At 39.3% G+C, this 19,600-nt stretch overlaps 1 protein-coding gene across 1 annotated transcript in view; it reads right to left on the bottom strand.

Moving 5' to 3' along the window:
• The window catches only part of fer1l6.L (fer-1-like family member 6 L homeolog), a 105,405-nt gene that overhangs the window by 10,347 nt on the left and 75,458 nt on the right, over positions 1-19,600 (bottom strand). The window contains exons 31-38 of the mRNA XM_041566633.1: positions 14,389-14,514; positions 13,228-13,355; positions 11,803-11,973; positions 9,827-9,981; positions 7,713-7,855; positions 6,302-6,390; positions 4,894-4,992; positions 526-767 (exon numbers count right to left, since the gene is read on the bottom strand). Of these exons, the coding sequence (XP_041422567.1) occupies positions 526-767; positions 4,894-4,992; positions 6,302-6,390; positions 7,713-7,855; positions 9,827-9,981; positions 11,803-11,973; positions 13,228-13,355; positions 14,389-14,514 (1,153 nt within the window). The remainder of the gene's footprint in view (positions 1-525; positions 768-4,893; positions 4,993-6,301; positions 6,391-7,712; positions 7,856-9,826; positions 9,982-11,802; positions 11,974-13,227; positions 13,356-14,388; positions 14,515-19,600) is intronic.

Below are 19,600 nucleotides of genomic sequence, written 5' to 3'. Positions count from 1 at the left end.
AATCAGCCTTATATTGTAACATTTCTATTCTATGTGTACTGTATATTGTGAGTGGCTCCCTAAGCTCAGTAAGTGACAGCAGCACAGAGCATGTGCAGTGAATCAGCAGAAAAGAAGATGGGGAGCTACTGGGGCATCTTTGGAGACACAGATCTTTACTGCTAAAGGGCTGTGGTTGCCTTGGGCTGGTACAGAAGCCCTAAACATAATGTACAACATTTCTAGCTAATTCTTTAGTTAAACTTAAGTTCTCCTTTAAGCAGAGAGAATTTCACTGCACGTTCCACCTAGAGTCAGAAAGCAGAATTCACTAATAAATTTATATGTTAAATATGTAAACAACAAATAGTATAAAAATGAGTGAATGGGAGAGTAATATTCTGCAAGAGGGTAATTTATATTTGTTGCAATTACAGTTCTGCTTTAAAATCATGGCTTTAATGTATAATATTTATTCACTGGTCAGTGGGTAGAACAGTAGTTTATGTTTTCTTCATGCTGAATAGAGAGAGAGTCGGTTCGTACCTAGAAAGTCATCAGAAGAAAGTCTGTCAAAGTCCCAGACTTGGAGCAGCAGCACTGCAGGAATTTTCCTTTCCGTCTTCTCCAAAGAAAATATATTTTCTCTCTTACTGACCACTATTTGTTTTTCTGCAGGGAGGTAACTGAATGGGAATACAAAACGCCAGTTGAAATTGCCTTCACCGGTTAAGGAGTTGTAATGGACGTCCGTCTCCTGGCTGTCGTCCTCCATTCCCTTCAACCACCTGCAATAAACACGGCTCTGTTCACTGAGAGGAACATTCTATGAAAAACAGCTTTTGGTGCCATATAGATTCATTCTTCTATTGTTTCAGGGGTAACCAGGGTAATAAGGACTCATAACAAGTTTCTAAACTTAGGAAAACATTGGGCAAGGTGTTCTCCTGCAATAGTTCCAGGGGTACCCAGGGCACAAATAATCACTCACCCCAAATCTCCCCCTAACTGGCCTTCAGACTGGGCCCCTTAGCTCATAACAAGGTTACAGATATATAGAAACATTGGGGTAACAGTCACCCTGCTATAGTTCCAGGGGTACCCAGGGCACAAATAAAAACTCACCCCAAATCTCACCCTAACTGGCCTTTAGACTGAGCCCCCTTAGCTCATAACAAGGTTACAGATATATAGAAACATTGGGGTAACAGTCACCCTGCTATAGTTCCAGGGGTACCCAGGGCACAAATAAGCACTCACCCCAAATCTCACCCTAATTGACCTTCAGACTGGGCCCATTTATCTCATAAAAAGGCAGTATTACATTGTAATTGGAGGAATGTTCCTGGTGATTTTAAAAAGAACCCATTATACCGTGATACTATTTTTGTTTGTAAATATTTAAATTCTTGTCATGGCTTTAATTATTAACATTCTCCTTTTATGCCAGTAAAACTTTTATTGAAAGCCTCAGATTATCCAAAGCCCTTTTCTCCCTTCTTGCCCCAAGATGATGAAGAAGTTATAGCAATGAAAGTTGTATTTGATTCCTCTGTTAAATCTATAATTTCATGGTCAGAATTTAAAGACAAATTCAAAATGTGTGAAATTGATTAATATTATTACTAGTGATGGGCTCCTGAATTTCCTGCGAAATTCGCAAAACAGTGAAAAATTAGCAAAACGGCGCCGGCAGCTCGTTTTTGACACCGGCGACATATTTTTTTTTGCCACCGGCGAGTTTTCGCAGCTGTTTCACAAATTTATTCACCGGCGGCGAATCGCGCAAATTCGCGCCTGCCGAATAAATTCGCCCATCACTAATTATTACTTAGGGGCCGATTCATTAACTTCGAGTGAAGGATTCGAAGTAAAAAAACTTCGAATTTCGAAGTGTTTTTTGGGCTACTTCGACCATCGAATGGGCTAGTTCGACCTTCGACTACGACTTCGAATCGAAGGATTCGAAGTAAAAATCGTTCGACTATTCGACCATTTCATAGTCGAAGTACTGTCTCTTTAAAAAAAACTTCGACCCCCTAGTTCGGCAGATAAAAGCTACCGAAGTCAATGTTAGCCTATGGGGAAGGTCCCCATAGGCTTGCCTAAGTTTTTTTGATCGAAGGATATTCCTTCGATCGTTGGATTCAAATCCTTCGAATCGTTCGATTCGAAGGATTTAATCGTTTGATCGAAGGAATAATCCTTCGATCGTACGATCGTAGCATTTGCGCTAAATCCTTCGACTTCGATATTTGAAGTCGAAGGATTTTAGTTCCTAGTCGAATATCGAGGGTTAATTAACCCTTGATGAATCGGCCCCTTTGTGTGACAATGTGGTCTCTCGTTTATCGAAAACAAGAGTTTGTGCTAACGAATCACTGGCTGGGTGAAACTATGCTTGAATTTTCTGAATAACCTCATAATATTAAATTGCTACACTTTCTGGGATGTATAGGGACAAGATAACCATCCGTTCTTATTGCCCTAAATGTGACAAAACTGATGTTAACGTATTTCATTACCTCTATTCTTGCTCTAAGATAGGTCATTTCTGGAACAATGTGGAAAGTTTTTTGAACTCTAAGCTAAAAATAAATGTTAAGCTATCTCCAAGTTTTGCTTTATTGCATTCTAAAGGGGAACTATCGCGGAAATTAAAATTTAATATACGGTAAGCTTCATCATACTGGAATAAGAAACATCAGGAGTTGGGTGTCAGATATTCATTGACAGTTAGATCCAATATATCTTATTGGGGGGCTCCTTTTGCCTAGAAGATGTATTAGAGCTCAGTCTATTAAAATCACCAGACATCATGTCTCTCTACATGCAGGATTTGTGCAAAAGGCAGTTATTTTGTTTGATTTTGTTTGGACTGGAACAAGTTGTTTAAGTGAGTTCTAATAAACCTGCATACCTCCCAACTGTCCCGTTCTCCGCGGGTCAGTCCCGCTTTTGACAGCTCAACCCGCAGTCCCCTTTGTACTGAAAAGTCCCGACTTTCTCTGCACTGAACAGCCAGAAAAAGATACAAAGTTTCTAACTTAATTGGCTTTTGGCAGAAAGCCCAGAAGAGCCACCAGGTGCAGATAAGATACTTTGTAACAATTTTGAGATAAGCAAATAAGTAATTGTAATAATTTAGAGAAGGAGGTCCCTTGGGAAAAGTTAGACTCACAGCTTAAAGGGCAATTCACCTTCATGAACAAAACTGTAACTGAAAAAAAATCACAGAAATGTTCAAACTTTCATAACCTGACAAATTTTGTAAAATGAGCATGGTAATTAGGGAGTGTGGCCACAAAAATAGGCATGGCCAAAAACGTTTCACTGTCTGTGGTACACATGGCAGATTTTTTTGTCCATCTTTTTATTTCCAAAATGTTGGGAGATATACATCTGCTAGGAAAGGAGCCCCCCTATAAGATATATTGGATCTAACTGTCAATATCTGACACCCAACTGCTGCATAAAGAGAGAATGGAAAGAAACAGATGCTGAGAGAGAAATAGTGAAGATAAACTTGATTATTTCAGAAACGGTACAGAATTTTTGATTTTTGACTGTATTTAGAAAGTTTATTTCTTTCTTCATCTGCTTAATATTTGCTGTCATAATGTTATTACTTGTTTAATATGAAAATCAAATAAAACATTTTCAAAATAAAATAAAATAGAAAGTTTATTTTTTCAGTATGATGAAGCTTATATTAAATTTTCATTTTCGCAATAGTTCCCCTTTAATAAAAGTGAGATATTCTCTAGCTCCCTGTCAAATTCTTTAGCAAAGCAAATTAACAAATTGTTGTTTTTATTTCTGGCTGCCTCCAAAAAAAGCTCTATTTTATAATTGGTTTAAAAAAGATTGTCCCTCTGTAACTGATTTGAATTTCTTGCCTTAATCAATTGAGCTGGCAGGAAGCTATTACAGTAAAAAATTGTTTTTTTTTAGACGGTCACTTTATTTCGATTTTATTAACTCCACAAATAAAGATCCGATTTTTCTGATGCTTCATATTTAAATTACAGAGGCACTGAATCCACTATTTGGGATTCGGCTGGATTTCCAATCCTTCATGAAAGATTTGGCCGAATACCGAACCGAATCCTAATTTGTATATGCAAATTAGGGTCAGGAAAGGAAAAAGTGGGAAAAAAATGTATTTCCTTTTTTGTGATATAAAGTCACGTGATTTCCCTTTCTGCAACTAATTAAAATTAGTGGATATATAGAACTACAGGGCCCTCTGTCTAATCCAACCAAGACAGTGTTCTTCAGGAAACCCATTGGCTTTAATGCATTTAGACAAAAAGTTGCTGAGAAAAAAATATCCCAGTGACAAAAAAGAGTCACCACAAGAAAACACACCCATTGACTTTAATGGGAGTGAGAAAAAACTTGAGAAAAAACATCCATTGACTTAAAAAAGTTGTTGAGAAAAAAAAGTCCCCCCTGACAAAAAAACATCGGCGCAAGAAAAAACATCCATTGACAATAATGTATTTGGCATTAGTAAAAAATGCGGCACATAAAAGATAACGCGCAAAAACGTTGTTGCCTATTGACAAATGGGTTTAGTGAATTTTTCTGCAGTTTCGAAGATTTTTTGCCGAAGTGAAACTGGACAAAAACTGGGCGCAAGCTTAGACATCCCTGTCATAGAGTCACCTTGAACTTAATCTGTATTTTTGGAGGAAACATTATTCTTCATTAGTTGATTCCATGCTCCGTGTTGCTGGTGTCATCATTAGGAGCTCCCTCTGCAACCAAACAAATCCTGCCAATAACCTGCAGCATATGAAGCACAGAACAAGGACCCAAGAGGAAGCAGCCCATGTGATCTAGACTTTGCCTACAGACCAGAATGTAGATACTGTAACTTAAAGAACTGAACACAAAATATCTACGTACCCTTTAACATAAATATCACTTGATTTTTGTCCTGTGAATATATTCTCATCCTCCAGTATAACATCTTCCGTGTTCCAGATAATTATTCTTAGTTCATATCTAGAGAGGAAACACTAAACTTCAGTAAAGAGACACGTTTATAAATAAATATTATGTCTGTAGAGGCAAAAAAAAGAAGGATCTTCAATCCCCTACAGACCATAGAACTGAACATTTAGGAGGTTATTTATCAAGGTCCAAATTTATCTCAGTATCGGCTGCTAAAAACTCCGATCTAACCCGCTCGGGTTTTTAACGCTTATTTATTATTACATTTTCCCGAAAATTACCTTTGCGGGAAAAGCTCCAATTTTCCCAATCTTTTCGTGAATTTTCCCCGAAAACATTGTGAAATTGCCCGAAACCCCCGACACAACCAAAAATCAATGGAACTGTTCCCATTGATTTTTATGCAACCTCGACAGGTTTGAGATGCCGTGTTTTTATATTCGGGCTTTTTAGCCCTCGGGGATTAATACATTTCCGAAAAATTCGTGATTTTTTTAAGCCTATTATAACACAAAAAAAATCACAAATTTTTCGGATTTTGGGGAATTTCGGGTATTCGGAGCTTAGTAAATAACCCCCTTAATAATAAGGTCCGTGTAGCCCATTTTCCCTTTCATTTAAGTCTTATGCTGCTTGTATCTAAACTTAATGGAACACCTTTATCCTTATAGAATTACTAGGGGGCCGATTCATCAAGCTCGAGTGAAGCATTCGAAGTAACAAAACTTCGAATTTCGATGTGTTTTTTGGGCTACTTCGACCATGGAATGGGCTACTTTGACCTTCGACTACGACTACGACTTCGAATCGAAGGATTCGAACTAAAAATCGTTCGACTATATCGAGGGTTAATTAACCCTCGATATTCGACGATTGATGAATCGGCCCCTAAATATGAGCAGAGGCATCAGCCTAGAAGGCTTTTGGGGGTGTATGAATATAAAAAACACTCTGAGTTCTGATTTAAAGGGGATGTTAATACCTTGTTGCCCCAAAATATACACAGATATGTTTGGCCATTCTGAGCTGTTACTACGCATTTATTTTTACTCCATAGGGAGGTCAGTTCAGTTGGGTTGGACATCAAAAAAAAGTTTTTGACATCACACAGCACATACTGTACTATAGATCCCTTATAAATAGGATTAATTCCAAATGTTTCACTTTGATTAGCATTGTACTGAGAGAATGAGACTGAGAATGTTATCCTTGATAACAATTATTTCAGTATCAAGTATCGATTTGAAGAACGTTTGGTGACTACCCTGTAACTAAGCTTGTCATTAGATCTGTCAACTGGAGCTATTAACACTATAATTAAAACAAAGACTTTTGAAGATTTATTAAACAATTAAATTACCCTTTTGGCTTTCTTGGAGAAATGTCAACGGGAGGGCCTGGAAGTGGCAGATCTGTAGGGAACAAGTCCACCCACATCTGGATCCTCCCCTTTGCCAGAATAAAAATAACATAAATTACTAAATAAATGTATGTTACATGGTGTATTTCACATGAACATTCAGGGCTGCTGGATTGTACCAGGGACTGTCTAGTCATTCAATCCTCCCTATTCTGCTGATCTTCTTCTTCTCCAGCCAAATCTCATATTTTATCATTCCCCCAGGTCCCACTTCTTCATACTTACTCATTCTTTGTTCTTGTACACTTGTGTTTTCCCACTTCATGTTTTGCTTTTAGCTTTATTTTGTCACATCTTTCTTCCCATACCCTGTATCATATTCTATGTGCACTCTGGAGGAAGCAGCATGATAGCAAGTCCTGAAATGTAGGGTGACCTGCTGTGTGTAAATCTAGCAATATAGGGCCTGATATTGTTTGTCCAAATCTGTCATTTTTGTTTATTGGTACAAGTCTGGCCAGATAAGGAATCTGCTTAGCTTGAAATCATCAAACTTAAAGGAGAACTAAAGCCTAACTAATGAGGTAGCTAGTACATTATGTTTTTTGCTTCTGTACCAGCCCAAGGCAACCACAGCCCTTTAGCAGTAAAGATCTGTGTCTCCAAAGATGCCCCAGTAGCTCCCCATCTTCTTTTCTGCTGATTCACTGCACATGCTCTGTGCTGCTGTCACTTACTGAGCTTAGGGACCCACTCACAATATACAGTACACATAGAATAGAAATGTCACAATATAAGGCTGATTAGTAATTAATACAGATAATTACTACATGGCAGCACAGAAACCAGTGCAATTAGCATCAGAATTTAATAATCAGCAAACCTGTAGCATCAGCTTATATTACAGCCAGGGAAGCTCATTTTCTGCTGGATAATTAGTGACGAGCCCTAAGCTTAGCTTCTCAACAGCCAATCAGAGCCCACTGAGCATGTGAGTGTCACAGACACTTTCCAAGATGGTGACCCCCTGTGACAAGTTTGAAGTCCTGGATCATTGCTGCTATTGACAAGCTGAAACTTTAGGCTGGTGCAAAAGGCTCAATATGTAAAATATGGCATTTTTAGCCTTAATAGTTTTTAGGGTTTAGTTGTCCTTTAATGGGCTTGTTTACCAATAAAACAGATCTAGGTATGGGGAGCACTAAGGGTTACCCCTTAAGGCCCATACACAGAGCACTTAAAAAATAATTAAAATACAGCACAAGTGAAAAGCACAGGCCACACTAACACAAGGGAGCCTTGTACTTAATAGTAAGAGTTAGGTATGGGCAACCCATTCCCAAAGGTGTAGTAATGTTCTCAAACGCAACTTGAGTTTCAGTGCTAAAGGGTAAGTTTCTCATCCCATTACCTGCTCTATTCCTGGTTTGTCCTTGTGATACAAGGGTCGGGTTTCAATGTGTTCTGGAACTAACTTGCACCCAGTTTCAGGAATATCCGACCAAGACTGGAGGGCTTTCAGGGCAAGATGTTCATACGATTCCACTTGCTCATCTGTTATGGAGACCACAAAAGAGATCACATAACATTGCCAGGAACCAGGCTCAGTGATCTAATAACCTTCACTACCGTTTCGCTGACAAATGGGCACAGGAAAATGCATGCAAAATACACATTTTACCTTTTAACGTTGATAGTGCAGAATAATTCATCACAATGGACACCTGGAGGAAAACTCACCATACAGCATGGATACATTTATTATTTTCCCTTGATTTATACTCTTCACTCATGCACATTTAAAGGGATACTGTATTAGGAAAACATGTTTTTTTCAAAACGCATCAATAAATAGTGCTACCCCAGCAGAATTCTGCACTGAAATCCATTTCTCAAAAGACCAAAAAGATTTTTTTATATTCAATTTTGAAATCTGACATGGGGCTAGACATTTTGTCAATTTCCCAGCTGCCCCAGGTCATGTGACTTGTGTCTGCACTTTAGGAGAGAAATGCTTTCTGGCAGGCTGCTGTTTTTCCTTCTCAATGTAACTGAATGTGTCTCAGTGGGACATGAGTTTTTACTATTGAGTGTTGTTCTTAGATCTACCAGGCAGCTGTTATCTTGTGTTAGGGAGCGAGCTGCTATCTGGTTACCTTCCCATTGTTCTTTTGTTTGGCTGCTGGGGGGGGGGAAGGGAGGGGGTGATATCACTCCAACTTGCAGTACAGCAGTAAAGATGATTGAAGTTTATCAGAGCACAAGTCACATGACTTGGGGCAGCTGGGATATTGACAATATGTCTAGCCCCATATCAGATTTCAAAATTGAATATAAAAAAATCTGTTTGCTCTTTTGAGAAACAGATTTCAGTGCAGAATTCTGTTGGAGCAGCACTATTAACTGATTCATTTTGAAAAATTTTTTTTCCCATGACAGTATCCCTTTAAATATAACAGCCGAGACAAAATAATTCGCATATTCTTTTTATGCCTATTCATTGAATGTTTTTAGCAACTCCTATTTTCCTGCAGTTTTATTTCTTACTTAAGTGATAGTGGCTGGGATTTGTCCATTAATGTATTCACTAAGCTGTCACATTTTTGGGTAATTAATGGGTCTCTCTGGCTTTAGTTGTTGTGCCCCCTCCCCCAGCCGGAGCGCTGACCCATAACGTCCCCACATCTCATGTGTAAATTTGCAGATATTATTTATTAGCTTTTCCCAACACATTCTGCAGCCATCGGTAAAGAAACTCTGCAACCAAGAATAAAATCTTTTCCAGAGAGCAAATATTTAAAGTAAAATGAACTACAGGTATGGGATCTGTTAGCTGGGAACCTGTTATCTAAAATGCTCTGAATTAAGAGAAGGCTGTCTCCCATAGACTCCATTTTATCCAGATAATTCGAATTTTGTAAAAATAATTTTCCCTCTGCAATAATAAAACAGTAACTTGTACTTAATTCCAACTAAGATATAATTAATCCTTATTGGAAGCAAAACCAGCCTATTGGGTTTATTTAATAATTACATGATTTTCTAGTAGACTTGAAGCATGAAAATCCAAATTACAGAAAGATCTGTTATCCAGAAAACCCCATGTCCCGGGCATTTTGGATAACATGTCCCATACCTGTATAGAGGACTAGGAGCTATACATAAAGTTGCTTACGCCCATGTGAAGTGTAAGCAAAATAGGACATGATCTACTGTATATATAGTGAATAAAGTACCCCCTCTTGTAAAATATAAGGATATTATAAGTTACCGAGGAGTTTCATGACCATATAAAAACACGAGGCCGAAGGCCGAGTGTTTTTATACAGGTCATGGAACTCCGAGGTAACTTCTAATATCCCTCATATTTTGCAACTGGGGGAACTTTATTTATTATAATACACAAGTTTCAGTGAGTCATGTGACAGAAATGACATCAGAACTCATCGTTTATAATATATATATATATAATTTACAAGATATTCATGGCTTTTGTGTATTATATATATATACATATATAGTTACCATCCTCGTTAAATACAGTTTGTCCGGTGAATATTTTGCTTCCAATTTGTATCTGCCCAGGACGTAGTTGGGGCCCATCCAGTTTGTTGTCTTTACAAAGTTTCGTCAGTATCTCTGTTGGTTTGGTGGAGTCTCGCCAGGCATTGTATCCTTCTCTACAAAAAGGGATTGGAAAGTGTGAGTAACAAAAGTAATAGTCAAAATATGTTGTACCCTACAATATAATATCTGACTGTATGGCTTAATTCCATTTATCCAGAAACCCATTATACAGAAAGCTCCCGCTTTTGGAAAGGCCATCCCCCATAGACTCTATTTTAACCAAATAATCCTAAATTTTAAAAATGATTTCCTCTGTAATAATAAAACAGTAACTTGTACTTGATCCCAACTAAGATATAATTAATCCTTATTGGAAGCAAAACCAGCCTATTGGGTTCATTTAATGTCTACATGATTTTCTAATAGACTTAAAGGATAAGTAAACCTTAAAAATAAACGAATATAGCATATATGCAAAATTAGCAGTACATGTAACATTTAATATCTTAATTTAAAAAGAAAATGAATGTACAGTATATGGCAAAAGTGCTTAGAATAGCCCCCTCATCAATTTTACATTCACTTATTTTTAAGGTTTACTTATCCTTTAAGGTATGAAGATCCAAATTATGAAAAAAGCCGTTATGAGACCTAGGTCCTAAGCATTCTGGATAAAAGGTCTCATACCTGTATGTGCTTCCCACTTTGATTCTAATAATTCTAGATATTCACACACAGACGTCTCATACAATTCTGTAATTTTCTTAGCAAACAATATTATTTCCTGTGCACATAGGTCTCCTAAATCATTGGTTTGGCCCATCAAGCTTGCGTGTACATTTACACCATTGTATTAGGGGAAAGGTACTTTGAGGCATCTGGAGGTCCATGAAATTCACAGTGCGTTACCCATATGACTTGTGGTTGGACTCTCCTCTGTGCAGGTGGCTATATCAGTTGGGGGTTGAGTAGTGGTAGGAGACATCAGCCTGAAGATCAGTTAGGGTGAATTGGGGAGAATTTGCTCTCCTGAAAGGCCGGCTTTAAGGTCAGTTAGGTTGAGATTTGGGATCAGAACATGTTTAGAGTACTAGATAACCTTGCACCGAATCCAGGAATCGGTTCGGGATTCGGCCAGGATTCAGCCTTTTTCTGCAGGATTTGGATTCAGCCGAATCCTTCTGCCCAGCCGAACCGCATCCGAATTCTAATTTGCATATGCAAATGTTGCATATGCAAATTAGGGGCAGGGAGGGAAAACAAGGTAGAAACGTTTTCCCATTTTCACCCCTAATTAGCATATGCAAATTAGGGTTCGGATTCGGTTCAGTATTCGCCCAAATCTTCCACAAAAGATTCGGGGGTTCGGCCGAATCCAACGGCGCATCCCTATTTTCTACATCTTCAATGTTTTTATAAGCTGACCGGGCCCCTTGACCAAAGGTTGGACCTCCAAGGGGGGGGGAATTGAAAATTCATACAGTACAACCGCTGGGCTGTATGAGCCATTTGTATTACAATATATTAATTGCATTCCTCAATCTCTATATGTTTCTCTATGGGGTTTATTTTAAGTTTGTAAAATTTGCAGAATAAATACAAATACAAAATGTTCCAACCCCCCCCCCCCCCCAAAAAAAATCCATAAACTTTAGCAAATAAACTGGGCTTGGGATACAGGTGATTTTTCACCCAAGGACCCCAGGGACCACTAGCAATATAAACAATAGAATAGGAACAATGAATGTATATTGGTTTTATGCAGAATGAATTTAGAATAAAGAGAGAGCTGGCATGTTCTTATCTTATCCATAAGATTCCTAGTTAAGGCTGGAAATGACACCTCAGCTTTGAAAATCAATTCAACTGTAAAACAAAAGAAAATCCTCGAGACACATTTATCCTCATTAGGAATAAATAGAAAGAAAACATACATTTCGTATTGACTTTGCAAGCCGCAGGTTGCGCGGTGTCGGCTGAAGAATCGATTCTCCAGATCTATTTTGGTTTCACCAATGAGGTCGTCCGTCCCGATCATATCATAATCATAAATGACAATGGACAATATGGAATCCTTCGGGAGTGTTGCTTGCATCTCAAACGATCTTGATAAACAAAGGAGAAGATCTCCCATTAGACAATTGTGGCTATAAAACTTTACAATAACAGATTGCAGGCCACATGGCAAGACTTCCCTTCACTTTCTAAGTCATTAAGTCACTAGTCTCTTCATGTTCCTGAGTTTCTCTCTTCCTGACAGTAACACAGTGGGGCTTTTGGTTCCAAAAGACAAATCTGATGGTGATTTTCAGATTCATGCCCAGGGTCCAGGGAAAGCAATGTAAAGCAAACTGGTAGAACAAGGGCTTAGTTGAGTGGTCAAGGCTCAATCAATTTGCTTTAGGTTGATTCCCTCAGTTTACAAAGTTGGATGCCCACTGATATATTCTGCATATTTCCTAAACTATACCAATTTCCTGTTTCCAGGAACTGTCCCTGTTTTAGAGCTCTTCACCCCAAGGAAATATCATGCCCCGCATTGTCCTCCTCTGGTGTGTATGTCCCATTGGAGGTTCTTGAATGGAGTGGTGTTCAAAATAGGGACATACCATATCCATAACCAATACAAAAAACAAAACAAAAAACAAGTCCAACCCCTAATTTGCATATTGAGAGAAATTAAAGGCTTGCATAAAATGTGAGCAAAAAACTTACATTCAGCGGTTCAGTTACAGGGTATGGATTTGGTTTGGCTGATCCATTGGGATTTGGCAAATTCTTGCAAAAAGAGGTGGGATTCATATTAATCTAGGTCTGGACTGAGAATCAGAATAGGCCCTTCAGGTACACAGATGCCGAGACATCCCCCACAAGTCCACTAAACAGTGATTGTCTATGGCAGTGGCTAGTCTAAGTTTCTCATCAACCCCTTGATCTGGTTTGAAAACCAGAAATTCGGCTCTTAAAGTACCAGGAGTGGCATTTTTGCTGCCCCTGGTACCTAGTGGGGCGCTGCCGCATTGGCGAAGCGCCCCTCGATGGACCCCTCTAAATATTTTATTGAAGGGGGCCCATGCACTCTAGTTATGCCACTGCTAGGCTCCGAAGGGCCCTTGGGGGATGGGAGGAAAATGTAGAAAAAAGTGCAAAGGACATATATTCTTCAGTGTATCAGGGATGTTCCACCTGTGGCCCTCAGCTGTCTTTGAGCTATAACTCTCAGAGCCCCACCAGGCTGACAGTTGTAATTCACAAGCAGGTGGGTCACATGTTGGATACCTGTTGGTTCATTGGATTCTGCATCTCTAACAACATCTCTGCATAAATATGGAAACAAGGCAAATGAAGTAGCCTCTTACCTCCCAAACACAGGATTGAGCTGCTTAGGGATGTAATTATCTCGATCTTTAATCTCAGTCTTCCCAAGTCTTAACACAATGTAGGGGTCAGACTTCCCATCTGGATCCGCTGGGCTAAGGTTAAAGCCCTAATGTCACAGAAGCAAAATAAAAACCCAAGTAATTAGTTATCCAGAGAATTCAGAAGTGAGCGGAAAAGCCCAGTGCATATAAATGGCCAATTATTAGGACAATATGTGCAGGGCCATTGTATTTTCTGTAACCCTCCCAGGCAAATTACTTATCATTGTACATCCCCATTGTCTTTTAATTAGACCATTAACAAGCTGTGTCAGCACTTCACTATATAGACACATAAGCTATAGAGCAGGGGTCAGCCTATTTGCTTTCACAATAAATGATTTCACATTTGGTTTTCTATGCTTTGCTATAATTATATCATATAGTCATCTATGTTTTCATATATTTAATGGGTTCATTTGTAACATTGTAACAGTGGCTCATAAACTATAAAGTCCTTTAGCGCTAAGGAAATGCTGAAAGGAAGACTCACGTTCAGATATAAACACCAGTCAGTAAAGAAAGCACATTTGCTATAGGTCTTTTTGTGAACATGGCATTGTATATCCGGCTCCAGCTGATACCCGTCCTCATGAAGATCAATAGGAGTCAGCTCATAAAGCCAGTGACGTTGGCAGCCAGGGAGATAGTCATTAGCAACTGCCAGCAGATATATCATTTGACTCATTCCTTAAAATATTCCATTAACTCCCCAGATATGTGCTTATATTTCAATACAGAGTAAGATTACATTATAGAGCGTGTGGGATCCAGAAACCCATTATCCAGAAAGCTCAGAATTACAGAAAGGCTGCCTCCCATGGGCTCAATTTTATCCAAATAATCCGAATTTTTAAAAATGATTTCCTTTTTCTCTGTAATAATAAAACAGTAGCTTGTACTTGATCCCAACTAATATATAATTAATCCTTATTGGAAGCAAAACCAGCCTATTGGGTTTATGTTTACATGATTTTCTAGTAGACTTAAGGTATGAAGATCCAAATTACATAAAGATCCGTTATCAGGAAAACCCCACGTCCTGAGAATTCTGGATAAAAGGTCTGATACCTGTACTAAATTCAATTGCTTCACACTTACTGCAACAATGTAGACCCGTATCAAGACTTTCACAGATAGATTGGGTGGAATTCCCTGCAGAATCCGTAGCTGCCCTCCGTCCTTGAAGTTGGTGTCCTCAACATTTTTGTATATACAGAAGGAACCCTGAGAAATCCCATAGAACACAACTATTATTTGTTAGATATTGCAGAATTACATCTCACATTGTCTGTAAGACTCATTTTGATTTGTTGAAGGGTTAAATTGTTACAGTGAAATAATAGTGCTGAGGACCAGGGCAGGAGATATTTAGTCATGAGTTTGAATGTTAACATCTTTAATGGGGTTGTTCACCTTTGAGTCAATGAGTAGTATGATGTAGAGCAGGGCTGTCCAACTGGCCCCCCCTTGTGTGGCCCCCACCTGAAAGTCTGTCTGCTGTTTCTGCTTACCATGTGTAAACTTTAAATGGTATCACTACAGAAATTAACTGACCCCTGCATTGTTTAAACCTCAAATTCTGACTGTAATCCCCCCTGTACTTTTCACACCTGAGACTGAAACTTCCCACATTGTTCACCTGTTCACACCTAATGCTAATGGGGCACCAGCACTTTGTCACTGTATGTAGTACATATTAGTCTGGTCCTGATAGGTTTCCCTGTCTCCTGCTCTGTTCTGCCTTCCCTATGCTCCCTGTGTGTGCCATAATATTTGCCTGTCCTACTCTGCCTGTGTGTGCCAAACTCTGCCTGTGTGTGCCATACTCTGCCTTCCCTATGCTCCCTATGTGTGACATACTCTGCCTGTGTGTGACATACTCTGCCTGTGTGTGCCCTGCTCTGCCTGTGTGTGTCATACTCTGCCTGTGTGTGCCCTGCTCTGCCTGTGTGTGTCAGACTCTGCCTGTGTGTGCCATACTCTACCTGCGCGTGACATACTCTGCCTGCGTGTGACATACTCTGCCTGCGTGTGACATACTCTACCTGTGTGTGCCCTGCTCTGCCTGTGTGTGCCATACTCTGCCTTCCCTATGCTCCCTGTGTGTGACATGCGCTGCCTGTGTGTGCCATACTCTGCCTGTGTGTGACATGCTCTGCCTGTGTGTGACATACTCTGCATGTATGTGACATACTCTGCTTGTGTGTGACATACTCTACCTGTGTGTGCCCTGCTCTGCCTGTGTGTGTCATACTCTGCCTGTGTGTGCCCTGCTCTGCCTGTGTGTGTCATACTCTGCCTGTGTGTGCCATACTCTACCTGCGTGTGACATACTCTGCCTGCGTGTGACATACTCTGCCTGCGTGTGACATACTCTACCTGTGTGTGCCATACTCTGCCTTCCCTATGCTCCCTGTGTGTGACATGCGCTGCCTGTGTGTGCCATACTCTGCCTTCCCTATGCTCCCTGTGTGTGACATGCGCTGCCTGTGTGTGCCATACTCTGCCTGTGTGTGCCCTGCTCTGCCTGTGTGTGCCATACTCTGCCTTCCCTATGCTCCCTGTGCGTGACATGCGCTGCCTGTGTGTGACATACTCTGCTTGTGTGTGACATACTCTACCTGCGTGTGACATACTCTGCCTGCGTGTGACATACTCTGACTGCGTGTGACATACTCTGCCTGCGTGTGACATACTCTGCCTGCGTGTGACATACTCTACCTGTGTGTGCCCTGCTCTGCCTGTGTGTGCCATACTCTGCCTTCCCTATGCTCCCTGTGTGTGACATGCGCTGCCTGTGTGTGCCATACTCTGCCTGTGTGTGACATGCTCTGCCTGTGTGTGACATACTCTGCATGTATGTGACATACTCTGCTTGTGTGTGACATGCTCTGCCTGTGTGTGACATACTCTGCCTGTGTATGACATACTCTGCCTGTGTATGACATACTCTGCCTGTGTATGACATACTCTGCCTGTGTGTGGCATACTCTGCCTGTGTGTGCCATACTCTGCCTGTGTGTGACATACTCTGCCTGTGTGTGACATACTATGCCTGTGTGTGACATGCTCTGCCTGTCTGTGACATACCATGCCTGTGTGTGACATACTCTGCCTGTGTGTGACATACTTTGCCTGTGTGTGCCCTGTTCTGCCTGTGGAACATAATCCTGGTATTTGCTTTGGTGGGTTTGTTAGCATTTGAAAATTATTGGTAGGGGCCACTAAAGTATTTAATCATTTGCTGGGGGTTACTGTGTTATCCACAGGGGAGGAGGCTTATGAATTTAAGGGTAGGTCTTAAAGGAACAGTTCAATGTAAAAATAACAGGGAAAATAGTCTGTGCAAAATAAAAGATGTTTTTGATATAGTTAGTTAGCCATAAATGTAATGTATAAAGGCTGGAGTGATTGGATGTGTAACAGAACAGAACACTACTTCCTGCTTATCAGCTCTCTAACTCTCTTTGCCCACTTTTTATTTTTACACTGAACAATTCTTGAATATGACAACTTTTTTCACATATGAGTGAGTGATATCCCTACAGTGAGCACCAACCATTTGGTCTTTTGGTGTGTTACCACCATTAATGTGGACATGGTCTCGTGGTAACGTGGGTGTGGTTTAAAAACAGAGAGTGGTCAACACTGGCTTCCATTATCGGCACTCCACCATATAGGCGAGAAAAATACCGGCCCTCGGTAGCACAGAAGTTGGACAGCACTGATGTAGAGAGTAATATTCTGAAACAATTTGCAATTGGTTTTCATTTTTTATTATTTGTGGTTTTTGAGTTATTTAGCTTTTTATTCAGCAACTCTCCAGTTTTTACTTTTTTACCAATTGAAAAGTTGCTTAGAACTGGCCATTCTATAACATGCCAAAATTTAGCTTAAGGGTAAATCACCCCTTTAAAGGGTATGTAAAGGCAAAAAATAAAACCCCATTTTTACTTTCTTTAATGAAAAAGAAACATATCTCCAATATACTTTAATTAAAAAATGTGTACCGTTTTTATAAGAAACCTGACTGTATGCAGTGAAATTGTCCCTTCATTTACTGCTGTGGATAGGAATTGTCAGATGGTCCCTAACTGCTGAGCAGGAAAACAATCATACTTATGAACAGCAGGGGGAGCCCCCGCCTTACTTCCCAGCCATGCAGAACTCAAGCAGCTTTGTTTATGACGATCCCTAAGCAGCCCAGACCACACTGAGCATGTGCACAGTCTTAGTCTTGCAAAGATGTATAACAAAGTTACAAGATGGTGACCCCCTGTAGCCAACTTTGAAAGCATAAATTATTTGTTTGATTAGGCTTGTGGTGCAGTAAGTTCATGTTTATATTTAGTATACAAAATACAGCATTTCTAGCCTTATTCTATTTTAGACTTTACATGCCCTTTAAGATGAGGTTTTTTTAAAGGGGACCCGTCACCCAAAAAAATTATTCAAAATCCTATTTTATCAGATTAGTCAAGGAAAATTAACTTTAATTACGCTATATAAACTATTTGAATCTTGTTTCCTTCAGTCTGGGATTTCAAAATTATAGCAAGCAGGCAGCAGCCATTTTGTGGACACTGTTATTAAGGCAAGCCTTGTATCATCTCAGAATTTTGTTTGTGCACCAGAATGGGGGACCTGATGTCCATCCCCATGCCCTGGCCACACAGTTATATGGTAAAGGGAACTGGGGGAATGTGTGAGAAGCAGTGATATCTAGGAAGTGCTGAATTGAAAGTGAAAGTAATTGTCTGTCCCGCCTCTATGCCACTGGCATAGAGGAGGGGCAGACAATATTTGATTGACAGCTGAGATTTTTAAATGAGCTTACAACAGCTATGAATGCTTAAATAAAAAATAGAAATTGGATTTCATGTTTAATTTGAAAAGGACTTTTATTATACAGATTTTTGTGTCTGGGTGACAGGTCCGCTTTAACTAAAGGAAAATGTAAAAAGAAATGTAAACCCAGTGTTCCGTAAATGTGTTTCTCATATTTATATTTTTGGATCTAAATCTTGTTGCTTGTTCTATATATATATATATATATATATATATATATATATATATATATATATATATATATATATATATATATATATAGAATATTTCTTCAATTGAACTGAGTTTCTTTTTGATCCAATATAGGAATATTTTTGATCCAATATTATAAAATGTTAGTACAAGAAATTCAGAAATCTGTTATCCAAAAAGCTCTGAATGACCGAAGACTGAAGACCATCTCCCATAGACTCCATTGTAATCAAATAATTCAAATTTTTAAAAATGATTTCCTTTTTTTCTGTAGTAATGAAATGGTACCTTGTACTTGATCCCAATTAAGATCTAATAAATCCTAATTGGATGCAAAACAATCATATTGGGTTTAATTAATGTTTAAATTATTTTTTAATAGACTTAAGGTATGGAGATCCAAATTAAGGAAATATCTCTTATCTGGAAAACCCCAGGTCCTGAGCATTCTGGATAACAGGTCCCATACCTGTAGTTAGATTGAGTTAGGCCAGGCCTATTGTTGTTGTAGTTTATTTTCCATCTGGAATACAATTGTGTTGTTACTGCAATTTCTTAAGTCTTTTTTTTCTGAGCTCTATGTTCAGTTCCTTCCTTAACTAGGCTATTTGTGGCTATAATTAATGGTAAGTATTGATATTCAGCTCAACATATTATGCACAAATGGAATGGCAAGAAGGATCAAATTTTCTCAGATAAAGCCCAGGTGAATCCTACAAATATGCTGATCATTCCAATTTACAGAAACTATACCTTTGTAGTAATTTGATATATATAAATCTATAAAACTGTTTTTTTTGTGCACTCTTAAAGGAGAAGGAAAGCTACCAAAGCAGTTTATTGCCAATAGATTAGCCACAACAGTACAAGCTATAGCACTGTATTTATTCTGTACAATACCTTAACAAAATAGCCCTAGAATCTCTCTCTGCTTGTTTAAGATAGCAGCTGCCATATTAGCTTGGTGTGACATCACTTTCTTCCTGAGTCTTTCCCTGCTCACTTATAGCTCTGAGCTCAGATTACAGCAGGGAGGGGAGGAGGGAGGGGGGAAAGGGAGGGAGAGAGGAGCAAACTGAGCATGCTCAAGCCCTGGAGGTTTATACTGAAAACAGGAAGTCTGATACAGAAGCCCATGAGTACACAATAGAAGGAAAGAAATGCTGTGTTTATTTTGACAAAGGACTCAGAGCAGCATTACTTTGAGGGTTTACTAGTGTATTTATATATATAGACCTTTCTGATAAAGCTTACTTAGTTTTAAGCCTTT

The sequence above is a fragment of the Xenopus laevis genome, chromosome 6L (assembly GCF_017654675.1).
Source record: "Xenopus laevis strain J_2021 chromosome 6L, Xenopus_laevis_v10.1, whole genome shotgun sequence".
NCBI classification, from domain to species: domain Eukaryota; kingdom Metazoa; phylum Chordata; class Amphibia; order Anura; family Pipidae; genus Xenopus; species Xenopus laevis.
The sequence above is the reverse complement of the archived record's forward strand: the minus strand, read 5'-3'. Positions and strand labels throughout refer to the sequence as shown.